Raw genomic sequence first — 20516 nt, 5'->3', positions numbered from 1 at the left:
ATATATATATATATATATATATATGTATATATATATATATATATATATGTATATATATATATATATATATATATATATATATATATATATATATATATATATATATATATATTTGCATGTTTGTGGTCTTTACTGCATTGGCACATGAAAAAGCTTTTTTTATACCTTCAGGGTAATGTGGGCGGAGCACTTTTCCTGCAAAGGCACTGTGCCTTCTGTCAATCATTACAAAGGAACGATGTTGATTTAACCCTGTTTGAGCAATGGATGACTTAACTTCGCCAGCTGACAATTGGCTGTTGGCAGCTGGCGGTTAACAAGTGTTAGAAAGTAACATTTTTACAAACACACACCATTAAAAACATCAGGTTCCACTGATAAGCACGGAGTCTGAAAAAATAATGTATACACACATCAGAAAAAAGAAAAACTTGCACGTAAATATTTCAATACCAAATTTATTCAGACATCAGGAGATTAACACGTCACCTTTGACCTCTACAATTACAAGAAGTGCTCAAAGTGGTGACCATTGGCTTCCAGACATTTATGTGTACAGCGAACTACTGCTTGGGTTCATGAACTCAACGCTTGTTGAGGTTAATGCCATCTGTTCAGAAAACTTCATACACTGTGTTATCGTACTTTGATCAAGGTATCTATATGTATAGAAGTACTTATACGAATGAATTAAATTTCATCCATTTTCAATGCTGCCCACTTCTTCATGCGCTCAGGGTCACTGGGGTCTGCTGGAGCCTAATTACATTTAATACATAGTTTAAATGTATGTGCAAGTTTTTCTTTTCCTGAAGTGCGTATACATTATTTTGGCTGACTGTGTATGTGTATACTTTAAGAAGCTGAAATACTGTCGCTCTGAATTTTTACTCCTACGTGCATGATTTGCTGTAAGAAGCTTTCGACAGAGCGGCACTCACCAACCTGCACGACAGTAAAGCGCAGTTCCCCCTCGGCCCTTAATGTAGAGACAAATGAGTGCAAAGGATTTGTTCCCTCTGAGTTGCTCTTCTTTCATCTCTGCACAATTTAGGGAAATTGCCGGTGCATTAAACTTGCTTTAGTCTAAATGATGAACACTGGGAGGAGCCGTTGGAAGATGTCTTTTGATATCCTCTCGCAGCGACTCCTTTGATGCTCGCTGCCGTCGTGATCGCTTGTGAAAGCTAACCGCACGTACCTCGCCGAGTTAACGCGCAACGTAAATGTGGGCCGGGGTTGACGAACAGCACCTTTGGGTTCTTTGAAGTGCTCACATTGTTTGAGCCTTGGCCTCACCCACGGGTGATGGTTCGGTTGCCCTGTCGGGCCGGCGCTCCAGTGGGGTTTCAGTCGTGATCGATGACTTCAAATGAGTTGTACGTTGTTGACTTTGATAATCTCCCGCACGCTTTCGAAGTGTAGCGCGCTCTTAGCTCACACACACACACACACACACGTGCACACACACTGACACACAGAGCGGTGGAATGCAGTGTTTTCATACCCCCACCCGTGGACTGACTGTCAGTCAGAGGAACTTGGCTCTGCTCTGTCCCTGCAGCTGCACTATCCCAGCTCTGCAAATTCCACCCGTGCTAGAGTCCCACTCCCACACCCCCTTCATGCAAACACTCAGCACATGCACGTACAAAACGCACATTCTCTCAATGTGTGTTTTGCGCTCATGCGGATCAACGGCGAAACCCGTATCCAATCACGCGTTTTCTGCCGCAGAGTCCGTAAAGCAAGCAGAAATCGATAGGTGTCGAGAAGGCGATTTACAGCCCCTCCACCCATCCCCGCCATCCCCAGCCATTGCCTCCTTAAGCTCCCTTCCCCTGGCTGACAGTCTGCCCAGGAATGCATTTTACAGTCAGTTGGCCTTCCGACTCGTGCTCTTCCTGAGTGATGCTGCGTGACGGCAGCAGAGGATGCACCAGTTCAAGAGATCAGTGCCGTCGCCAGTTCATGTGCTCTCTTTTATCGTCTGGAGGAAGGTGATGTTCGAACATTTCCTCTCCCCAATCGTGGGTGGGTGGATATTTTCAGTTCAGTGACCTCAGGGTATTTTTCTCACGGCACCCGACCACGTGAAAGAATCCGAGCAGAAACCCAAAGTGCCTGAACCGCTCGGTTGTTTCGTTTTGTATTTTGGTCTAGCAGCTTATATGGTAAATTCCACTATTGTTCTCAATCAGCTTCTATTGAAATAAAGGACAATTGAACTGTATCACAGGTGAAGATGGTCGGAGTTTGAGGGCGCGGGATCTGATCCTCCAACACAACCTCCACTTGCGCCCCTCTCTTCTGCCTTTGTGCTGCTCTCCTCCCGCACGGCCGTCCCTCTACCCTCTCCAAGAAATGGAGCAGAAACTTCAAAGTGCACAGAAGCACGGCGGCCAACGGTCTTAGCAGCAGCATCATTGCTTCATCGCACAGAACACAAGAAAACCCACCGCATGGCCTTTTAATGACTTCCCTTTCCCCCCATACACCGCACTCCGTAAACCTGAAGCTGTTTTGGCAATGCGGTGCACTTTGTGTACATTGTTCAGTGGCCTGTGTTTGCTCAGTCGGCCAAGTCCCGCTCCCCTTGATCTTTCTGCACGGCTTTCCTGACATTATGTGCATCTTAATTAAAGCTCCAGGGATTACTAAATAATCCATTGGTCGCATGAGTAAGGGGCGCACAAATTCAAAAGCATCCTTCTGAAACTATACAAGGTCCTTTTCTCAGACATGATACTGGAAATTGCCAAATTTCTACAGCAGATTTTTCTGTAACTCTCCATTAAATGCAAGCACATGGTGTGGGACTCTGGGAATTTCGCAGTACGATGCTCTGACAATGTTGCACTGATAACAGGGTCACGACAGAAGCTTTTTTTTTTTGTCTAGACAAACGTAAGCGCTAATCCGTGGCCGTGGGCGTCGCCGGCTGCAAACTCAAAGCATGCGCCACTGACTAACAAACTAATACTTTGTTTCACGATTTCACCACTGGTATTTTCTTTTGCAGTGCCGTTTAAACATCTGGAATCTTACATCTTAAATCGATCTCTCACAGAGGGGAGTTTCACTTGGGCTGGTGCACTGCAATTCATTCCGCCTGAAAGAATGCGGTGCTGCATGTCCTCTTGCTCGAGCAGTCGCACTGACTTAATGAGTTTCCATTAAATGTATGATGCAATATACTTCTAAAAGTGCAGTCCAGTCAGAAGCACACCGAGTGCAAGTCTGAGTCAAGGCATGGCAGTTTATAACTTAAAAAAATCATAACATAAAGACCTATAATAGCACATTTCTTACAAATACACATTTTCTCTGAGAAGGAAAAAAATGACAATCATTAAAAAATGACTTTTCTCAAATTATTAATATTCTACAGCAGCATCCAATGGGTTGTCTTACTGATGAGGAACAAAGAGAAACGATTGTGTCTTCTTCTTACTTTTCCTCAGTGAACCCACGGCCAGGGTATTTTTAACAGAAACCCTTGAGAGCACCAGTGACCGCGTTCACGACCCACCGCAGCTCACGTCGAGCCCTGCAGTGTCCAAATGTAAAACCAGAACTGTAACCTTCTTCTGTACTTAGTCCATTGTCCCTCACTCTGCTGTGTTTTAAGCAAGCTCCTTCCTTATTTCTGATTTTTTTTTTTACTATTACATAAAATAGAAAATGTATCTACCATTTGCAGTGACTTAATATCCACAGATGTTAAAAAGAAATAGAGGAAAAGCTCTGCCAGTTCTCATCACACTGATTACTGATTGCTTCTGACAGTTTGTCCAGGGATTTTTTTTATTATTAAAGATGAAATGATAATCTTCTGGCATGAGGATATTTTTTTTCCCTAAATTTTAAATGGTTGACTTTCTTTTCTTGTGATTGAGATATTGCAGCAGCATGTTGAAATTGTTTGTTCATCTTTTGTTTGATTAAAAGGAGCTCTGGCCTCTTGCCTGTGTGTGTGTGTGTGTGTGTGTGTGTGTGTGTGTGTGTGTGTGTGTGTGTGTGTGTGTGTGTGTGTGTGTGTGTGTGTGTGTGTGTGTGTGTGTGTGTGTGTGTGTGTGTGTGTGTGTGTGTGTGTGTGTTCGGCGTTTCAGAGAGAGAGAGACAAAGACATTTGCAAGCAATAGATAATGATGTTTAATGGTCTTTCTAGTCTTTTTTAATATAATGCTTTTTACATTTGCATGGAGCCTTGCTGCTCCTTCATCTGTTCACACAGAGCCTCCATCACACACACACACACACACACACACACACACACACCTACAGGTAAACATCCTTTTGCTGCAAGACTTGTTGCTGATTTCTTTGCAAGAGATGTTTGCGAAGAAATCAGCTGACTGACTGTGTACCATTGCAGTTGTGGGACACACACACACACACACACACACACACTCACACACATTATTGTTAGTACCAAAACTTTACGTACATTTGCTTGCAAATTATTTTGAATGCGTCAAGAAAAGCGTCTTTTTCGGCCCAAGGCCGGCAGCACCAACAGTGGGTAATGCAGTCTCTCCATTTCAGACTGACTGTCTCATTCCTGCTGCATGAGGATAGAAAACATCCGCGTTGTTATAGAGGCTGCAAGTAGCAGAAATTACAGTACTGAGCTTCCCAAGTCCATTGTGCGAATAAGTATGAGTTCATGTGTGGAGGCAGCCAGAGAGGCGCTGCAGTGTGGGGGAGGTCAGAGCCACACAGACAACTTGTTCCACTGGTTAGTGCTGATGAAGGACACACTTTATTGCTTTGAAATTCAAAAACCTGTCACTTTATAAAGGAACAAGGCAGTCAGCCATCCCTGCCATCTGGGTTGGCCTGCAGCAGGCGCTGAGGGCGAACCAAACCAGTTTGTGTTATTGAAGAGTCTCGCAGCCCACCAGCGTCCGTGGCCGTTTGCCACGTTGACTTTAACTAGGTGCTGTTTGTGATGTGTTCAACGTATTTTCATTAACACACACGCAAAAAGCTCGGAACATGTGCATGTGCTTGGTGCCACGGCAGGTGTGGGCTGTTGTGCTTCCAACCACAAGATTATTGTAGGAGTTGTGTGAAAATTCACAGCTAAGGTGTAAAGATTTAGGGCTACAATAAAATGTTCTCTCTTTTTTATTAATGGCATATCCTATTGGCTTTTTCCTTCACTTCTTTTGGTATAATTTCCTGATAAAGGACAAAATACATAATACATCATACACATAGAATATATGGTAGTTTTAGTTTAATTTTCCATATCTTTTTTGATAATGATGCCATGATTTCAGTGACACCTGCAGCATGTCAGGACTGAAAGAAGAATCCATCCTTTGATTCTGATCCAAAGCTTTTCTTCCAACAGAGGCCTGTCATTGTCCATCAATTTGACGGACAGTCTCCCCCGTCATCCCAGTCATATATATATATATTTTTTTATCCTAATCAGACATGGACTGTTAAACAGTGCTTCATTTTAAAATAACTTTGTTTCCATCTCTCTCAAAGGAAGATCAAATATTGGGTTTTTTTTGGTCAAGGTCATGCGGCATCGTGATACTGTTCAGTGCTGCTACTAAGATTAAATATAGGTCCATCTCAGCTATTAATAAGAGCTGGGGATACGATCTAAATTTGGCATTACATGAGGATGAGTGGGGTAGAATTTCTGAGAGCTTTGAATGATGTCAAGCGATATGAGAGCAAATCTAACTCTATTGAAAATTATACAGTGTTTCATTGAGCTCCTGCAAGGCTCCATACACTTGAGTTAAAATGGGGGACTACACCAATGGACTGGAAATGTAAATCTAAAGACGGTCACTTAAATCTGCGTTTAATAGCATTGTCGTCAAATTCAAGACTTTCTAAGATTACAAAGATCCAAGTTTCTTCTACTCCCAGAATATTTACACTGCGTGAGTCATAAGAAGAAATTGCTCTATCCGAAAAAGTACCATGAAAGTTGTTTATTGATCCATCTGACAAAACCGTCTTGGAGGCAGGAAGAAAGAAGGGATGCCCTCATTTCTAGAATTGAATTTATTATGGGGCCGAAGATTTGCCCAGCAAACACTTTGGAAGACTGAAGGTTTACCATTAAAAGTTGGGCAAATATTTAACTCACTCGTAGCCAAGCGTAGAGATTATTAGCCATGCAGTCTTTTATTTTTCTTCATTTTTTTGTCTGTCTTTTCCCTATTTTCTCACCATAGACTTGGACTGAGGCGTTCAGATTTCAGAATTTGTTGTGTACATGTGTAGGCGTTTTGTCACTGTTGTGATTTAATGTTTGTTGTATTATGAAAGTAACCCAGACTGATGGCGAAACGCGGTCAAAGGGGCAAAGACAAAATCTGCCTCAACCTGCCTTTTATGTATTAACTAGTCACGTGTAGATATCACTGACACCCTTTTTGGTTTGGCGGTATTGCTTAAAAAAGCAACTTTGTTTTTTGGGGGGGTTTTTAATCTTCTTTGGAGAGTGTGTATAATTTTTTTTCTATTACCTGACATTGCTCCGGGCTAAAAACACCCACCTTTGCCTGCTGTCTTCAATGGAAATCATCTTGAAGTCTTTGGTTTGGTACCAAAGCACCCTAGATTTCAATGATCACACACAGGTTTAATGTGAAGAAAGCAGATTTTGCCTTTTGTACTGACGTTCTTTCATATTTTTCAAGCCTTTTGTCTCCTGAATTCACAGGTTGTGCCAGGTTTCCTTTGTGGACAACCACCTCCACCCCCCCCCCCACCCCCCTTCTGTTTACCTCCCCCCCTCTCACCGAGACAATCCTGTCTTCTCCCATCTCAACTTTTTGACTTTGTGAGCCCCTCTCTCTCTCCCCCTCCCGTACAATGTCTAATTATCGAAGTCGGCGCGTGTCTATGGGGAGCTTTTCAATACCTTCTCATCAAAGCCTCTGTTTGTGTTTGCTTGTTTATCTCCTGCTGCTATTCTCGGCGCTCTCCTGGAGGCCTGATGGCACACAAGTGAGCGCTCCCCACGGAGGCTCATACTGTAAGCTGTCACTGCACCTCCAGTCATTCAAAACATTGCCAAAACGAGATTTCATCTACTCTCTGTATATTTAACATATATGTATGCATATATCTCACTCAGTTCCTTGCTGCTCGTTGGTGTCTAGATTTTGATTAAAAAAAAAAAAACCTCTAACGCACGCTGTGAAAGCCTATCGTGGGTTTTTTCTTATTTTTTAAATCCATCAATAAATAAATGTTCTTTATTGTCATCGCAACAAGCGGCTACAATGAAATTTGTTTGGGCTTCGCTCCCGTAGTGCAATAAGTTAAGAGACAGTCAGAGACACAGTTAAAAACCTTATTATTGTCATCCTTTATTGTGTTTCCATATCACAGATGCTAAATTTTAAATCTTGATTACTGCAACTCGCACACTACCAGTATCTAAAACATGCACTGTGTATGAGCAGATAGCGCTCCTCCACTGCCGTGCTGCCTTCTGGCCATTCAGCAGACAACTCATTATGGGGTGTGTCAATGCGTGTTCAGCAGACGAGCGGGGTACGGGAATAAATCGGCGACATGGCTCAGAGTTGCCGCGCCAAAGCTGATTTGCATGTGGATTCCACGCAGATCTGGGAGCGTTATTCATTTTTTCGCCTAAGATTTTGCAAGTTCTGCATCTTTAGCATGTTTTTGTCGCGTGCGCATGCACGCAGGCAGGCAGGCATTGGTACGTGCACGTCTCACGCTTCAAAGCCCTGTGATGGCGATTAGCCCTAACAGCTGTGACAGTATAGCACTTGTTACAGAAGTAGAGCATCATATATATATCTCAGATAAGCCCGTGTTGGATCTGTGCTGGTGAGTTTGTGCTTTTGGTGTAGTGATGAATCCATCAGTTGTCAGAAAGTGGAGGTGTTTTCCAGGCCTTTGTACAGAAGCCTACAATTTAGATTGTAGTGTTTTCACTTTAGTTGTTGTTGGAAAACACTGTGTGTATTTGTAATAAACATATGTATATGTATATACAGCAGGGAACTGAGTGACATAATCTCGCTTAGTTCCCTGCTGCTTGTTGGTGTCTAGATCGAGAAAACGCACACTGCAAAGCATAAGGTGGGTTAATCTTCTTTTTCAAAGGTTAAGTGTGTAATATTTGGAGATTTTGAAGAAGAAATAGTGACATCAAGTGGTTACACAAGATGTAGGTAGAAGGAGGGAGGACCACACTTGAGTTGTTTATGAAACCAACGCATTCCCAATGGAGGAGAAGGACCGGGAGGAAGCGTTGTTAAAGGTCAAGTCTGTAAAATTTGGAGATTTGGAAGAGGAAACACAGACATCAAGTGGTTACATTTTAGATTTCAGCGTCTCTCGTTCACCCTCCCTCTCCCCAGCTTGCCACTGAGCTACAGTGGCCTGTGCAGCCTAAACTGGATACCTTGTCCACCTTTTTCTTTGTTGGTTTATTTGAAGATGCAAGCAATCACCCTAAATACGAAACACACTGCCAGGCAGGCTGGGTTGTCCACACCAGACTTCCTTAGAAATATGGCAGTGCAAGAAGGCAGGTAAGTGTGAGCAAATTCCTATGTATACCTATGAGAGCCATTCTAAAGGCAGGAAAACCAAATGACTTTTATTGTACTGCAATTATACACTTTTATTGATGTACTTATGGGTATCATACTCATTTTTTGCCAAAATAAAAATCATAAATCAAGTCAAATATTGCACACTGGACCTTTAAATTTACTGTTGTCATAGTTCATTGTGTTTTCACATCACAAATACACATTTTTAAAATCTTGGCTGCTGGAACTTGCACACTACCAGTATCTAAAACATACACCGTGCTGGAGCAGGTAGCGCTCCTCCGCTAAGTACAGTTAGCTTTACTTTCTTAAAGTGAGCTTTTCCCTGGAAGCACAGTTATGGCTCGTAGCAGTAAGGAAGTCACTAATGGCCTGGATGCTGTGAGGTGGGTGGGCGCTCTGTGTGATGCTTGTCTTTCCTCTCATGTAACTCCGGAGCTCGGGCATGGCCCCATTTAATGGTAGGTGTTCAGATAAACAAATGCACACGCCAGACTATGAGGTTGCCTCGGGCCGTCTTCCGGCTGATACAGAGGTATTGATGGGGCACCGGGAAGGTATTTCTGGCCCTGGATGGGAATGTTGTTGGCATTGAAAAGCTCCAGGAGATTCTGCTTTGCTTTTGTGAGCAAACGTTGCCGTTCGCAAAGTCTAAAGTCATCTCTGTGTGTCGCAGGAGGGACTGAAAGAGTTTATGTAACGCATCAACTTGTAAATGGGCGAAAGGGGAAAAAACTTTGGATTGGAATAGAATCTGCTGAGAATACATGGAAAAATATACAATCCTTTATCTGTGAACTGCATATGAATAACCTCCAGCATATGAATAACCCCCTGTCATAAAAACACGTGTTTGAAATTAAAAATGTTTTTGTTATTCATTTGTTGAAACATATTGATTTAGTTCAAATGTATCACAATAGCTACAATAATACTTCTATTTTTGAAAATGTTATTTCAGTTAAGGGGTCTCTATATTCTGGTGTATTTACTGGTGGTCGAGAAATGTGTTAAGCGCCGTAGATTGGCTGTGCACTGGGAATACCAGGAGTGAGAAGGCAATAATTGGCTGCGCAGCGCCTGTTTAACCTGTGATCTCTGACTTTTCACCCTGTCTTGTTTTACAGGCACCAAGATGGATGAGGCAGACAAGTACAAACAGCGACTGGAGGCCATTGCTGTGAGTCCTGGCGCTGCACCACTCACACGCAGCGTACATTCTTTTGAGAAAAGCTAAATGCGTCTGCTGACATAAGAAACATATGTTCTGGACAATCGCCAAAGAAGCGTTGCGCTCCAAATTCCGAAAGTTTGAGGCTGGAACTGCAGTCGGCGACTTGTCACAGTGAGAAAGATGTGGCCACTCATATTTATATTTATAGCGGTTGCACTTGTGTCGAGGTGAGTGTTGGAAAGAGAGCACAGCCTGGAGATGAAAGAGCCACATTTGACAACATTATGATGTTTTGTGCCACAAACGTACTGTTGCAGCACAACGTCTTAATGGAGGTCCAGACAGTCCACCTCAAACTCAAAGAAAAGAGATTCATCCTCCTGGAAGAGACGATAAAACTGCAAAATGACGGAGATCCAGCTGTAATGCGCTCCTAAACTGGACTTTGCTTTCCGACTTTATGAGTCCTGCAGTGAAACTGTCTTGAACGCTGCACATCGCAGCTCTCGGCCAAGAGTTGGCGAAGCTCCGCTGCCACCTTTTTCGCCCGCACCTTAAATTTCATTTGTGCCTGCGCGGCGACAGTGGCTGATTAGACTAAACTCTCCGAGCTGTCCGTACCTCTAAATAATTGATGGAATGCGCGATGTGCAGAGCGGCGGCGGCGGCGGCGGCTTCGGCGCCGGCGTCCCCGCTTAATGCACAAACACAACATCAGCTTGCAGTGAGGAAAGCTGCACAGGCGTCTGTGGGGGTAAAGACTGACGTCTGTGGCACCACTGTCACGGCGGCAGATGGTTGACCAGGTGTTTTGCTCTTTCTCCTTGATGTTTAATTCACCGTTCCCCCCTCCCCCTCTTTCTTTGTTTCCTCTTATTAATTTATCTCCGCTTGTTTATGAGTCTGCTCGTCTGAGTTTGCCATCCGTCCTGCAGTGAATAACATATGCTTATGTTATCGCCGCGGTAATGGCAGTGATCATCTATCTACATCCTCCTCGTCCTCGCCCTTCTCCACCAACCAAACCATCAATATGTTAGCGTTCACTCGCTGCCTCATGCACAATTCACTTGTCTTTTGCATATCTGCTCTTGTTGGTTTGTTTCATATAGATTGACTTGAATATTTTTGTAATACCTGTACAGGTTGTTTGTTTTTTTTTGTATTGTTTTTATTGCTGCAACAGCATAGTTTCCCATTTTGGGATCAGTAAAGCACATCTATTCTTTTGTATTCTATTCATGCTTTCCTCTTTCTCCTCCTCATCCTCCTCCTCTTCTTCCTCGTCTGCCAGGAGAAGCGTCGGCTGCAGGAGGAGCAGGACCGAGTCCGACGGGAGATGGAGGATGAGAAGCTGCGACTGCAGCAGCTCAAGGTCTGACGCGCACGCAGCAGAGGACGTCTCGTTTCATTCACGCTCGCGTTCACGTAACACAGGCGTGCGTTGTTTGGACCCAAGCAGGAAGCCTCTGCAGACCCATTCTGACTTGTTGCGCAGATAGCATCAAAAAGCAACCTCGCTAACCCTCAGCAACACTGGTTCTGCCACTTTTGTTTTTTTTCTTTCTTTTGCTATGTTTCGTTTTATTCACCCTTGTCGCAAGGTCAGAGGCAGGTCTTCCTTTTGCTGGAATCAGATTTTATGTCAGTGTTTATGTTGGCGCTGCTCTATTGTTTTCCCGTCATTCCCACACTGGCGCTCCCACTTCCTACTTCACTTTGTTGCACAGCCCGGGGCCACATTCCTTGAATTGTGGGGAAAATTGCGCAACTTGTCTGTTTTCCTGCATGCAAGTATGCACGTGTGTTATCGTGCAAAGCGGTATGTGGTCATCAAACGCACTGCACATGCACCTTTTCACTCTGCGTTTTAGTTGCTTACTTATTATTGAAAGGATAAGTTGGTAATGTTTCAGTATTTTCTTTCACTCAGTAAATATTGTTCATAACTTCTTCTGGTGCGTTCATTGAGAAAGTGACGCCCACCTCAGATGCGATAAAGGGACGACGGCGGTTTACACACAGCGTATAAACATTGGGAAAGCACTTCATCGAGCAGTCTGCGAGCGCAGCCAGAGGAATAGAGAGGAGCTTGTTCTGCGCTGCAGGAGGAAACACAGAGAGCATTCTCTGAGTGTAGCTACCAGAGAGAGGCTGCCAGGTATTGACAGCATTCGCCCATAGAAAAGATGCAGAAGCTTTTTCAGAAGCTTTTTAACATGGCCATTATTTCATATGAGCCAGCGGAACACAATGAGAAAGTTCTGGAGGGTTTTAATTTTATTGTGCAAAGCTCTCCAAAAAAGAAATCACACACATTTGGGTCAATGTGCGAGATTAGATTTGCCAAATGTTTTTTTCCCGCCTGTCAGGGTCAGCTAAAAACATTACTCCCTAAAGTTGGCAAGTGTTTAGCGTCTGGCTCAAGGGCACGTCAGCTGAGCAGATGCTCGCTGAAACAAGCACTTGAACTCAGGTCAGTATATTGCGCCGTGACTGTCATACTTAGTCGACTGTGTTAATTGTCCTCATGTGCAAGTAAGACGACCCGTTTTGTAATTAACATCATTATCATTATTATTATTATTATCATCATTATTATTATTGTTGTAAACGTCTTGGCAGATGTCTGCTTGTGATTATCCATGAAAAAGATCAGATGGCATTTTCTTTATTTATTTTTCTTTATTTTTTTTACAGCAATTTTACTGTGGAGTGTTATACAGTGACAGCGATGTTATTCCTGCACGTTTTTGCTCATCTTCCTCCTCTATTTTATTCTAGAGGAAGTCTCTGAGGGACCAGTGGCTGATGGAGGGGCCCCTCCAGTCCCCAACCTCCCAAGTTTCCCAGAGCCCCCACTCCCCTCTGTGGGGCTCCAAAGCCCAGGAAATAGAAAAGCACATTGACAAGTACAGTTGTGTGTGTGTGTGTGTGTGTGTGTGTGTGTGTGTGTGTGTGTGTGTGTGTGTGTGTGTGTGTGTGTGTGTGTGTGTGTGTGTGTGTGTGTGTGTGATTTTTTTTTTTACATATCAGGTTAGCAGTTAGTAACACAATTTCTTCGCTCTGGCAAAGATCATCAATTTCAGAAGTTCAGCGGAAGACTGCTGAGAAGACAAAACTTTAATAAAGTAGACAGTATCGCCATCTCTTGATTGACCTTTGAAAAAACAGACAATGCCTTAGTTTCCAAAAATCAAGCAATCCAAAGCTTTATAAGCTTGCTATGCTAGAATGTTATAATAGCAAAGATGTGATCCAGATTTGATTGTCTTCATTTTTGTCTCTGTCTCAGGCTGCAGGCAGAACATGAACACTTCGCCGAGGAGGAAGAGAAGCTGAAGGTACAGTTGGAGAATGGCCAAACGGTGAGGAACTTCATCAGAGGGCTGCAGACACACAAACACGCACACACACAAACTCACACTCTCACACAGTTGCTCGACGTGGTCACAAAGGGAGTTGGAATGTGTTGAACAAGCTCGATCAATATCCAGTGTCTGTTGGTGGCTTCATGCCATTAATAATGAGCCTCTGCTTTTAATGTACCTTTGATGTAGCACCGCTTATTCAAAAGCCGGAACTTTCTGAATGTGGGCATCTCTAATATATAAACAGTCCACTCCAAAATAGTGTCACCTGAAGCCAAACCCGAATATACTTCACAGTCTACCGCAAGAGAAGTCTTACCTCTACTGTCTACTCTAAGATCTTTCAATAGTTTGATTTATACTTATTTTCCCACTAAGTATAAATCAAATAATCTGGTTTTAACCTCTTAATTCAATAAAAATGTGAAATCTCTGGAATCTTCTGGGTATAAAACACTTCAGTGGTTCAATAATTCCTGCCTGCTGCCTTTTTTTAAGTGGGCAGCCCATGGCACAACACAGTTAAAGTTGTGAGTCATTGGTTTGTAGTCGTAGTTTTTTGGAGCTCCCATGCTTTAATCATTTGTGAAGAGGGATCCACTTCTCCCAGTTCAAGTGGAGGTACAGCTCAAGCACTCCCTCTTGTGACCAGGCAGAATGTCATGGCCCCTTTTTACCAGTTCTAATCTGCCTTAGTCTCCATCTATTCTCCATACAAGTGGACACAATCTGGTCCAGTACTGAATGTTCTTACATCTGTGTTTACTGTACAATAATAAGTATTTGAGGCAGCATCCTGGAGGAAGATATGTAATTTCAGTCTTCTGGGTTCTCTTTTTCCAACAGAGCTGTTTGATCTATCGGCATTTGCATTTTATTTGGTTTTTTTATGTTCCTGTTTAAATACACCAGAGGTTCGGACAACATCAAACAAACAACACACCATTCCAGTCAGACTAAATGTATTTTCCATCTAACTCAACAGGAGGCGGTGACTGTTGCAGAGGCCAATGCAGGTACGTGTCTTAGTATAATTACATTGTACATTTCAAAAAATCACATTACTAAAAAAATTTATTTTAATACAATTCTATGTTTACTTTGGTGGAATTTTTAAAATTCTGAGAATGTGCAAGATCGTGCGACAACCCAGGTAGTTTTTTGCGTGTTTTTTTTAAAGAAAACAACAGTAACAGTGTGTGTAAAAAAGAAAAATAATCATAAACCGAACTGCTGGTATCATACAAAATGCAGGTATTTAAAGTATACATGAATTTTGTTCATCATAGTTTCAGATTTAAAGGTCACCTATTATACTAATTTTCGGTATGTATTTGATATCTGGCCCCTCCAGAGCAGCAACGCACGATTTTCCACGCTGAAAGCTTTTTAGATTTGCGTATCTCGCGGCTCGTTTCCTCGTATTTACTGCGTCCCGGAAAACGCTCTGTTGCACTTCGCTCCACCCCCAGCCTTGCCAGTACACGCCCCCGCCCGGGGTCACACTCTTCGTCGCCGCTGAGCCTCACTTCCTCAGTTTGCCGGTGCGGGAGTGAAAAGGAAACGGCAAACTTTATGAAACAGGCACAATTTAAACACTTACCGTCGTGAAGGCTTCACTCTTTAGCAACTGTTTAGTGGCTAATCCAGCTTCATAGGGACCCAGCGAGTTACGGCCGCAAGGCGGACCGAAGGTCCCTGGATGTTTTTTGTGCCTTCCGTGTCCCCGGAAATATATTTTACTTTGTGTACTGACCGTGTTTTTGTTTTGTGTTTTTGCGAGACATTTTAATAGGGCTTAGAATGATTTGGTTTCATACTGTTGACTTGTATCAAAACACTGTCCGAGCAGAGAAAATATGGACGCTAAAACGATCACTTCAGTCATAGAGTTGTTTATTATTAGACAAGAATATGTGCACAACTTAAGTCCACACCGAGCACAAAGCAGGAAGAGCTCTATACAACCCATGTTACCATGCTGGCAGCGTGAACATCGCTATAAGGAGTGAAACTTGCGAGTCAAAATCGCTGCCTCTTCAGTTTGGCTGCCAGCGAACACAACACACATAACAAGCAGAGCACGGAGTTAGCGGTGGTGGCTAACAGTTCATCAACACGATTCAGCGGTTGTATGTTGCAAGTAGTCTTAAAACTAATGTTGCTTGAGGTCACAATACACTCACAGTCCTCATACATGTTTTCAAATATTGCCGTGGCGGACTATTCTCTCGTCGTCCACCAGGGGGCCGAGTCGAGCTCGTCTCACTCCCGTTGCCGACCAGACCGGTGTTCCATCGCATGCGCATTAGGCTGAACAAACCTCCAACATTTTCTCTGTCCGTTCCACTCCGACGGTTGTGGTCCTTGGTGCTTCGGTAGTCGCTCGGTATTTTTTATTTTATATTTTTTAATTTCCCTGACACCGAAAAAAAAACATTTTCTTGGAGCAGCGCATTGCGGAATCACTTCCGGGGCAGAGCGGGGGATGGCGGAACCAGTCCAAGAGGGTGCCGGAGCTTGGCCATGAAAGGAGATCCGGCACACAATTACGTCATTACGTGCCCAGTGTTGAAAAAATCTCTGTGAACAGAGTGTTTAGAACCATGCCCAACAATTTGCAGGGCTCACGTCCAAACACATGAACGTCATTATTTGACGATATCGAGATCGTTTGACGATAGAGTTCAACATTGTAACAGTTTTTAAAGCTCAGAAAAGTGGAAAAGCATCATAGGTGCCCTTTAAAGTGAAATCTGCTTTATTATTTGACAGCTGAGCTGAACAGTGTTGAAGCTGATACGTCACGTTGACGTTTCGCAGTAAAATCCAGCACATATAAAAGCAAAATCCAGCACATTCTATATTATAATTAAAATCAACCGTATATACTGCGTTTTCGAGTCACTGACTTCCTGCCTGAACCATTCTACATACTGCGATTGATGCAGTCGCAATGCATGAAGTGTGAAAAAAAATAAACGGCTGCGTTCTTTACCAGAGCGGTGCGGTGTCACGCCTCTTACGCGCCCGCACCAGGCCTGGTGTGAACTTGCACGCTGACTTTAATGACCGCGTTCTGCTGCGGAGCCACAACACCGCTGTGAATGCGCCGCAGACGCTTTGTTCGAGGTTGAAGATACTCGCCAGTCATTGGCTGAGCGCCACTGTGTTGGAATTCCAACGTCGCTTCAGTAACCACTGGTCCTGGCTTAGGTCATTGATCGTGGTGCTGGTTACGATGGTCCTACTGGGGGACACCAGACATGAAGGAAGGTGGAAAATAGCTGGGAGGTACAAGGCACAGCCTGGGTCTTCAAAAGGGCAAAAGCCAATGGCAAAGTGATTTTAGATTAGATTCCTAAGGATCAATCAATGACATTCTGGCAACTGTTGATCGTTCTAGAAAGGCAAACATCAGGGTCATCAGCAGTCAAGGGCACCTGTTAAGTAAATAACAACAAAAAGAAGGTGGGAGGACCACCTTTGAGGTGTTTATGAAACCAACACGTTCTCATTGGAGGAGATCGACTGGAAGGAAGCGTTGTTTAAGGTCAAGTGTGTAAAATTTGGAGATTTGGAAGAAGAAACAGCGACATCAAGTGGTTAGATATTAGATTGCAGCGCACTTTCACTCACCATCCCACTCCTGAGCTTGCCTTGGCTGCCTTCCAGCCAAACCTGGATACCTCGTCCACCTTCTTCTTCGTTGGTTTATTTAGGGACACGAGTGTTCACCCTATATACAAAATGCGTCTTGCTCTATGGATATTCTTATATTTATGAGAACTGTTCTAATTGTAGGAAAACCAAATTGCTTTTATTCTACTGCAATTCTATACTTTTATTGATGTATTTATGGGCAGTATGTTACACTTTTACGATACAGAAAAAGCCAAATATTGCACACTAGGCCTTTAATATCTTCTCCAGAAGTCTATGAGGTGGACTAGACTCTTCGCATTTTTGCAGTGTTGTGGAGGTCTGGGGCTGTAAGTGCAGAGTGGCAATCTGGGCTGACAGTTTTCATTATTAACAAGGGGAACCAGAGTTTTACATTTCAGTTGCTCCAGTCAGCCTCCTCTGAAAAGTTTACTGATTCTGTGGATGCTGGGGAATAGAATTGAGCCGATTGTTTAGTCCCAGATTCAAAAGAAGCCTCTTGTTTTGTTTTTTGTTGCTTGCATTAGGGTTGGCGGCAGAGATGAATTTTTCCCCTTTCAGACCTGAGGCCATGGTACTTGTCTGGCAATTCAGGCAATGTGCTAAGCCACTGTGGTGGTCCTCTCCAATTGTAATCTGCAGTGAATTTTAGCTGAATTTATATTGCTCTTTTCAAGGCACCCAAATCTCTCACTTTACAATTCATACACAATGTGTCCTACCCAAGGACACAACAGCAGAGAGAGGGATAGATGCAGTGGGGGTTTGGGATGACCAACTCTTTGGAGAGCGCCTAATGGTGGAAGTTGGAACCAAATTCCATTTGGACACCTGGGGAAGATCCCTCTTGGGATCAATGTACTACTACTAAAATTACTACTAGAATTTTTTTTTTTAATACTGTTTTTGGCTGAAAAACACTTTTGTTTGGTCCTCAGAAGAAGACCTTAACGGCATTGTGCCCAATGGAGGAGATATTGCAGGGGAATCAGGTGAGTCAAAGTTGATTCACATGTCCGACCAGCTGTACAGTACAGTGAAAGGGTTTGCATGCCCACCTGAAATGACTGTTATGACCCAGCTAACATTTTATTTTCTGACATACAGGACCTTTACTTCCCAATATGTCTAACCATAGAATTTTGTATATTCAGACAAATAGTTAAATAATAGTTATTTCTAGAGGACAAGAAGGGTTGTTAACATGTCAGATGTCATAAAGGAAGAGTAATTGGTGAGTTTTAGTTCCAAACTGTACTTGGTTTCCATGTATTCGTATGTGTTTCTGGCTCGTTAATTAAAAATGGCCACCCGTGTTTCTATTTGAACAGAAGTTAATATCTTTTCTCTGTGACGCCTTTTGATTTCTGTACCTTTTATTTGCATGACACACACATAACCCATTTAAGTACTAAGATATTCATTACTGGCCTTCCTGTAATCACAGCAACAGTGTGTCTCATTATCTCATTTTCATTGTTGATGACATTGCGTCATGTTGACGGCACATTTATCCATCTTCATTTAAAATCATAAAAGCTGTAGCTGTTCTAATGCACTGTCCGTTCATCTTTTTCTCAACTACTATTGGTATCTCCTATTTAAAAGCAACTGAAGATAAGTTGAAGATGGACCTAAGCCTAGTAGCGGATGACGCTGCCACCCTTCTAACAAATGGGGGAGGAGAAGGAGATGTTTCAGAAGAGGGCACTCAGTCCTCCACCAACAGCCCTGTGCTTTCCTCTGAGCATACAGACATGAAGTCGGAAGACAGGCCCGATGTCCCCGTTTCAGAAGACGAGCACGCTCCAATTTCAAATGTGGGCATTTGCCAGGATGAGGAGGTAGAGGGGACTCTGGTGATCAGAGCCGAACGAGTGATCGTCACTGACGAAGGGAACGATGTGCACGAGGATCTCGTGGCACTTACAGATCAGCAGTCAGAGAGAGCCGCGATGTCAAATCCGGAAGGAGGCCGAGATGTCGCCATGATGGAGGAAATAAGAACAGGCAAAGTTACAGAATTGTCCACACAAGGTGACGACGCTGATGCAACGCAACACACTGTAGAGACGGACCTGCAAGATTTCACTGACACGAGCACAGATGGTCCGGACAAGGCGTCCGATCCCACTTCTCTGCAGATGCAGCCCCCGCCCGGCAGCGCAGAGGACGCCGCCTTGAGCTCGCTGCCCGTCTACGGTGAGTCCACTCTGAAACCTGAGCTCCCGCTCGAGGCCGCTGCAGCTGAGGTGCTGCCAGAGGGATCTGAGGCTGTCGTGAAAGCCCAAGACCCCGTCGCAGCGCCAGGCCATTTTCAGGACGTGTCCTTGGCTGAACCCCAGCAGCACCAGCCAGAGGAGCAGGAGCCCCTTCTGTCGCAGACCACGGCCCCCGACATCTGCTCGGAGGCAGAGGCGGCAGTCAACGTGACCTGCAGCCCAGAGGCGCAAAGCGCCCCCAGGGCAGGCCAAGGGGAGGACACCCAGGCTCCCAAGCACAAAACCTGCCAATGCTGCTCTGTCATGTGAGGGCTCCACCCTCGCGTTCACTTCTTGTCTCTCCTCGGTCAGCCAGCAACCCCTCACCGCTCGCCTGCTGCACACTCCTTCCCGTATCTCTTCATCCTCACCCATGTTTGCCCACCAGCCACACTACATTCCTCTTGCCACATTCAGCCCTTGATGATTCATTCATGCGTCCTGAGACTTCACTCCTCCCCTTTCAAAGTTTGGATTTTCCAAAAGGAAGTGAACGTCCCGGAGCGTGAAGTCGAGGGTGATGTGGACTGGACTTCTCAGGTCCCAAGTGCCTTGACAAGCTCCATTGTTAATTACTTATCATGCATTGTGAAACAAAATATGGGCCATGCTGTTTGTTTCATTCCCATTTTGTTTTTGTTTTTTCTACTCCTCAAGTCACCAGCATTGAACTTATATTGAGTCATGAATTAGATGCTGTCAAGCAACATAGAGGCCTTAATTTTCAAACCGCGATATCTACATATCAATTTATTAATTGTCTTTATCTTAACATTTTGTTTTAACTGGAATAGTCCAAAAACCCGTAAAGGTTCTGAGAGCATTTATTTTAATTTAAGAAATTTAATGTTGCATTATTTTATTGATTTGTTTTATTTTATTAGAGAGCTTGTTTTCTCTGTGAACAGGTTAGGACGATATATCTTTTAAAATGATAAATTGGTGTATTTATCAGTAAGCAAAAAGGGATGAATTTGTATTTTACCAGATGAACTTCAACTGCTCCAATTGACGCTATTAACATTTATGTACATACTTTATAAGACACGTGATATTTTTTCTTTCAGCTTTGAAATGATTAACAAATGAATTCATGATTAAACTGGCATTTGTGATACTTCTGTTCCCAGAAACTGTGAATTTGTTTGGTTTTCAAGCAACAAGCAGTGCAATGTTTAACTATTTGCTTCCCAATTAAGACACTTGTATAAAAATTGCTTAACATTAATATGGACATAAAAACTGTAGAAGTGCAAATTAACATGATTTTAAACATTAAATCAAAACGCAATGAATCGAATTTAACTATGAATCGTCAGAGATTAGTCTTGATTTAAAAGATAAATTCTTTGACAGCCCTAATAAAAATGTCCAATGCCACAAGCAAGTGTGTCGAATGAACTAGCCAGATATGCAAACATTGGCTAAACATGGTGGATTGGCAGAACTTTGCTACCATGACGTGTTT

The 20516-nt window shown here is 43.4% G+C and overlaps 1 protein-coding gene across 2 annotated transcripts in view; it reads left to right on the top strand.

The window, feature by feature from the left end:
- The window catches only part of palm3 (paralemmin 3), a 30726-nt gene extending 10545 nt beyond the window's left edge, over positions 1–20181 (top strand). Inside the window, exons 2-8 of one of the 2 annotated variants that reach the window (XM_076043402.1) lie at positions 9707–9759; positions 11048–11128; positions 12538–12665; positions 13049–13121; positions 14110–14140; positions 17729–17779; positions 18396–20181. In XM_076043402.1, coding sequence (XP_075899517.1) covers positions 9715–9759; positions 11048–11128; positions 12538–12665; positions 13049–13121; positions 14110–14140; positions 17729–17779; positions 18396–19318 — 1332 coding nt within the window. In that variant the 5' untranslated portion in view covers positions 9707–9714 and the 3' untranslated portion in view covers positions 19319–20181. Of the gene's footprint in view, positions 1–9706; positions 9760–11047; positions 11129–12537; positions 12666–13048; positions 13122–14109; positions 14141–17725; positions 17780–18395 lie in introns of both variants that reach the window. The other variant, XM_076043394.1, reaches the window with a different exon arrangement.
- Positions 20182–20516: the final 335 nt, after the last annotated feature.

This window comes from Nelusetta ayraudi, unplaced genomic scaffold (assembly GCF_046127955.1).
Source record: "Nelusetta ayraudi isolate G7.1 ecotype Tasmania unplaced genomic scaffold, CSIRO-AGI_Nayr_v1 ptg000004l, whole genome shotgun sequence".
Taxonomy (NCBI): domain Eukaryota; kingdom Metazoa; phylum Chordata; class Actinopteri; order Tetraodontiformes; family Monacanthidae; genus Nelusetta; species Nelusetta ayraudi.
Note: the sequence above shows the minus strand (reverse complement) of the source record. Positions and strands in the feature narration are given on the sequence as shown.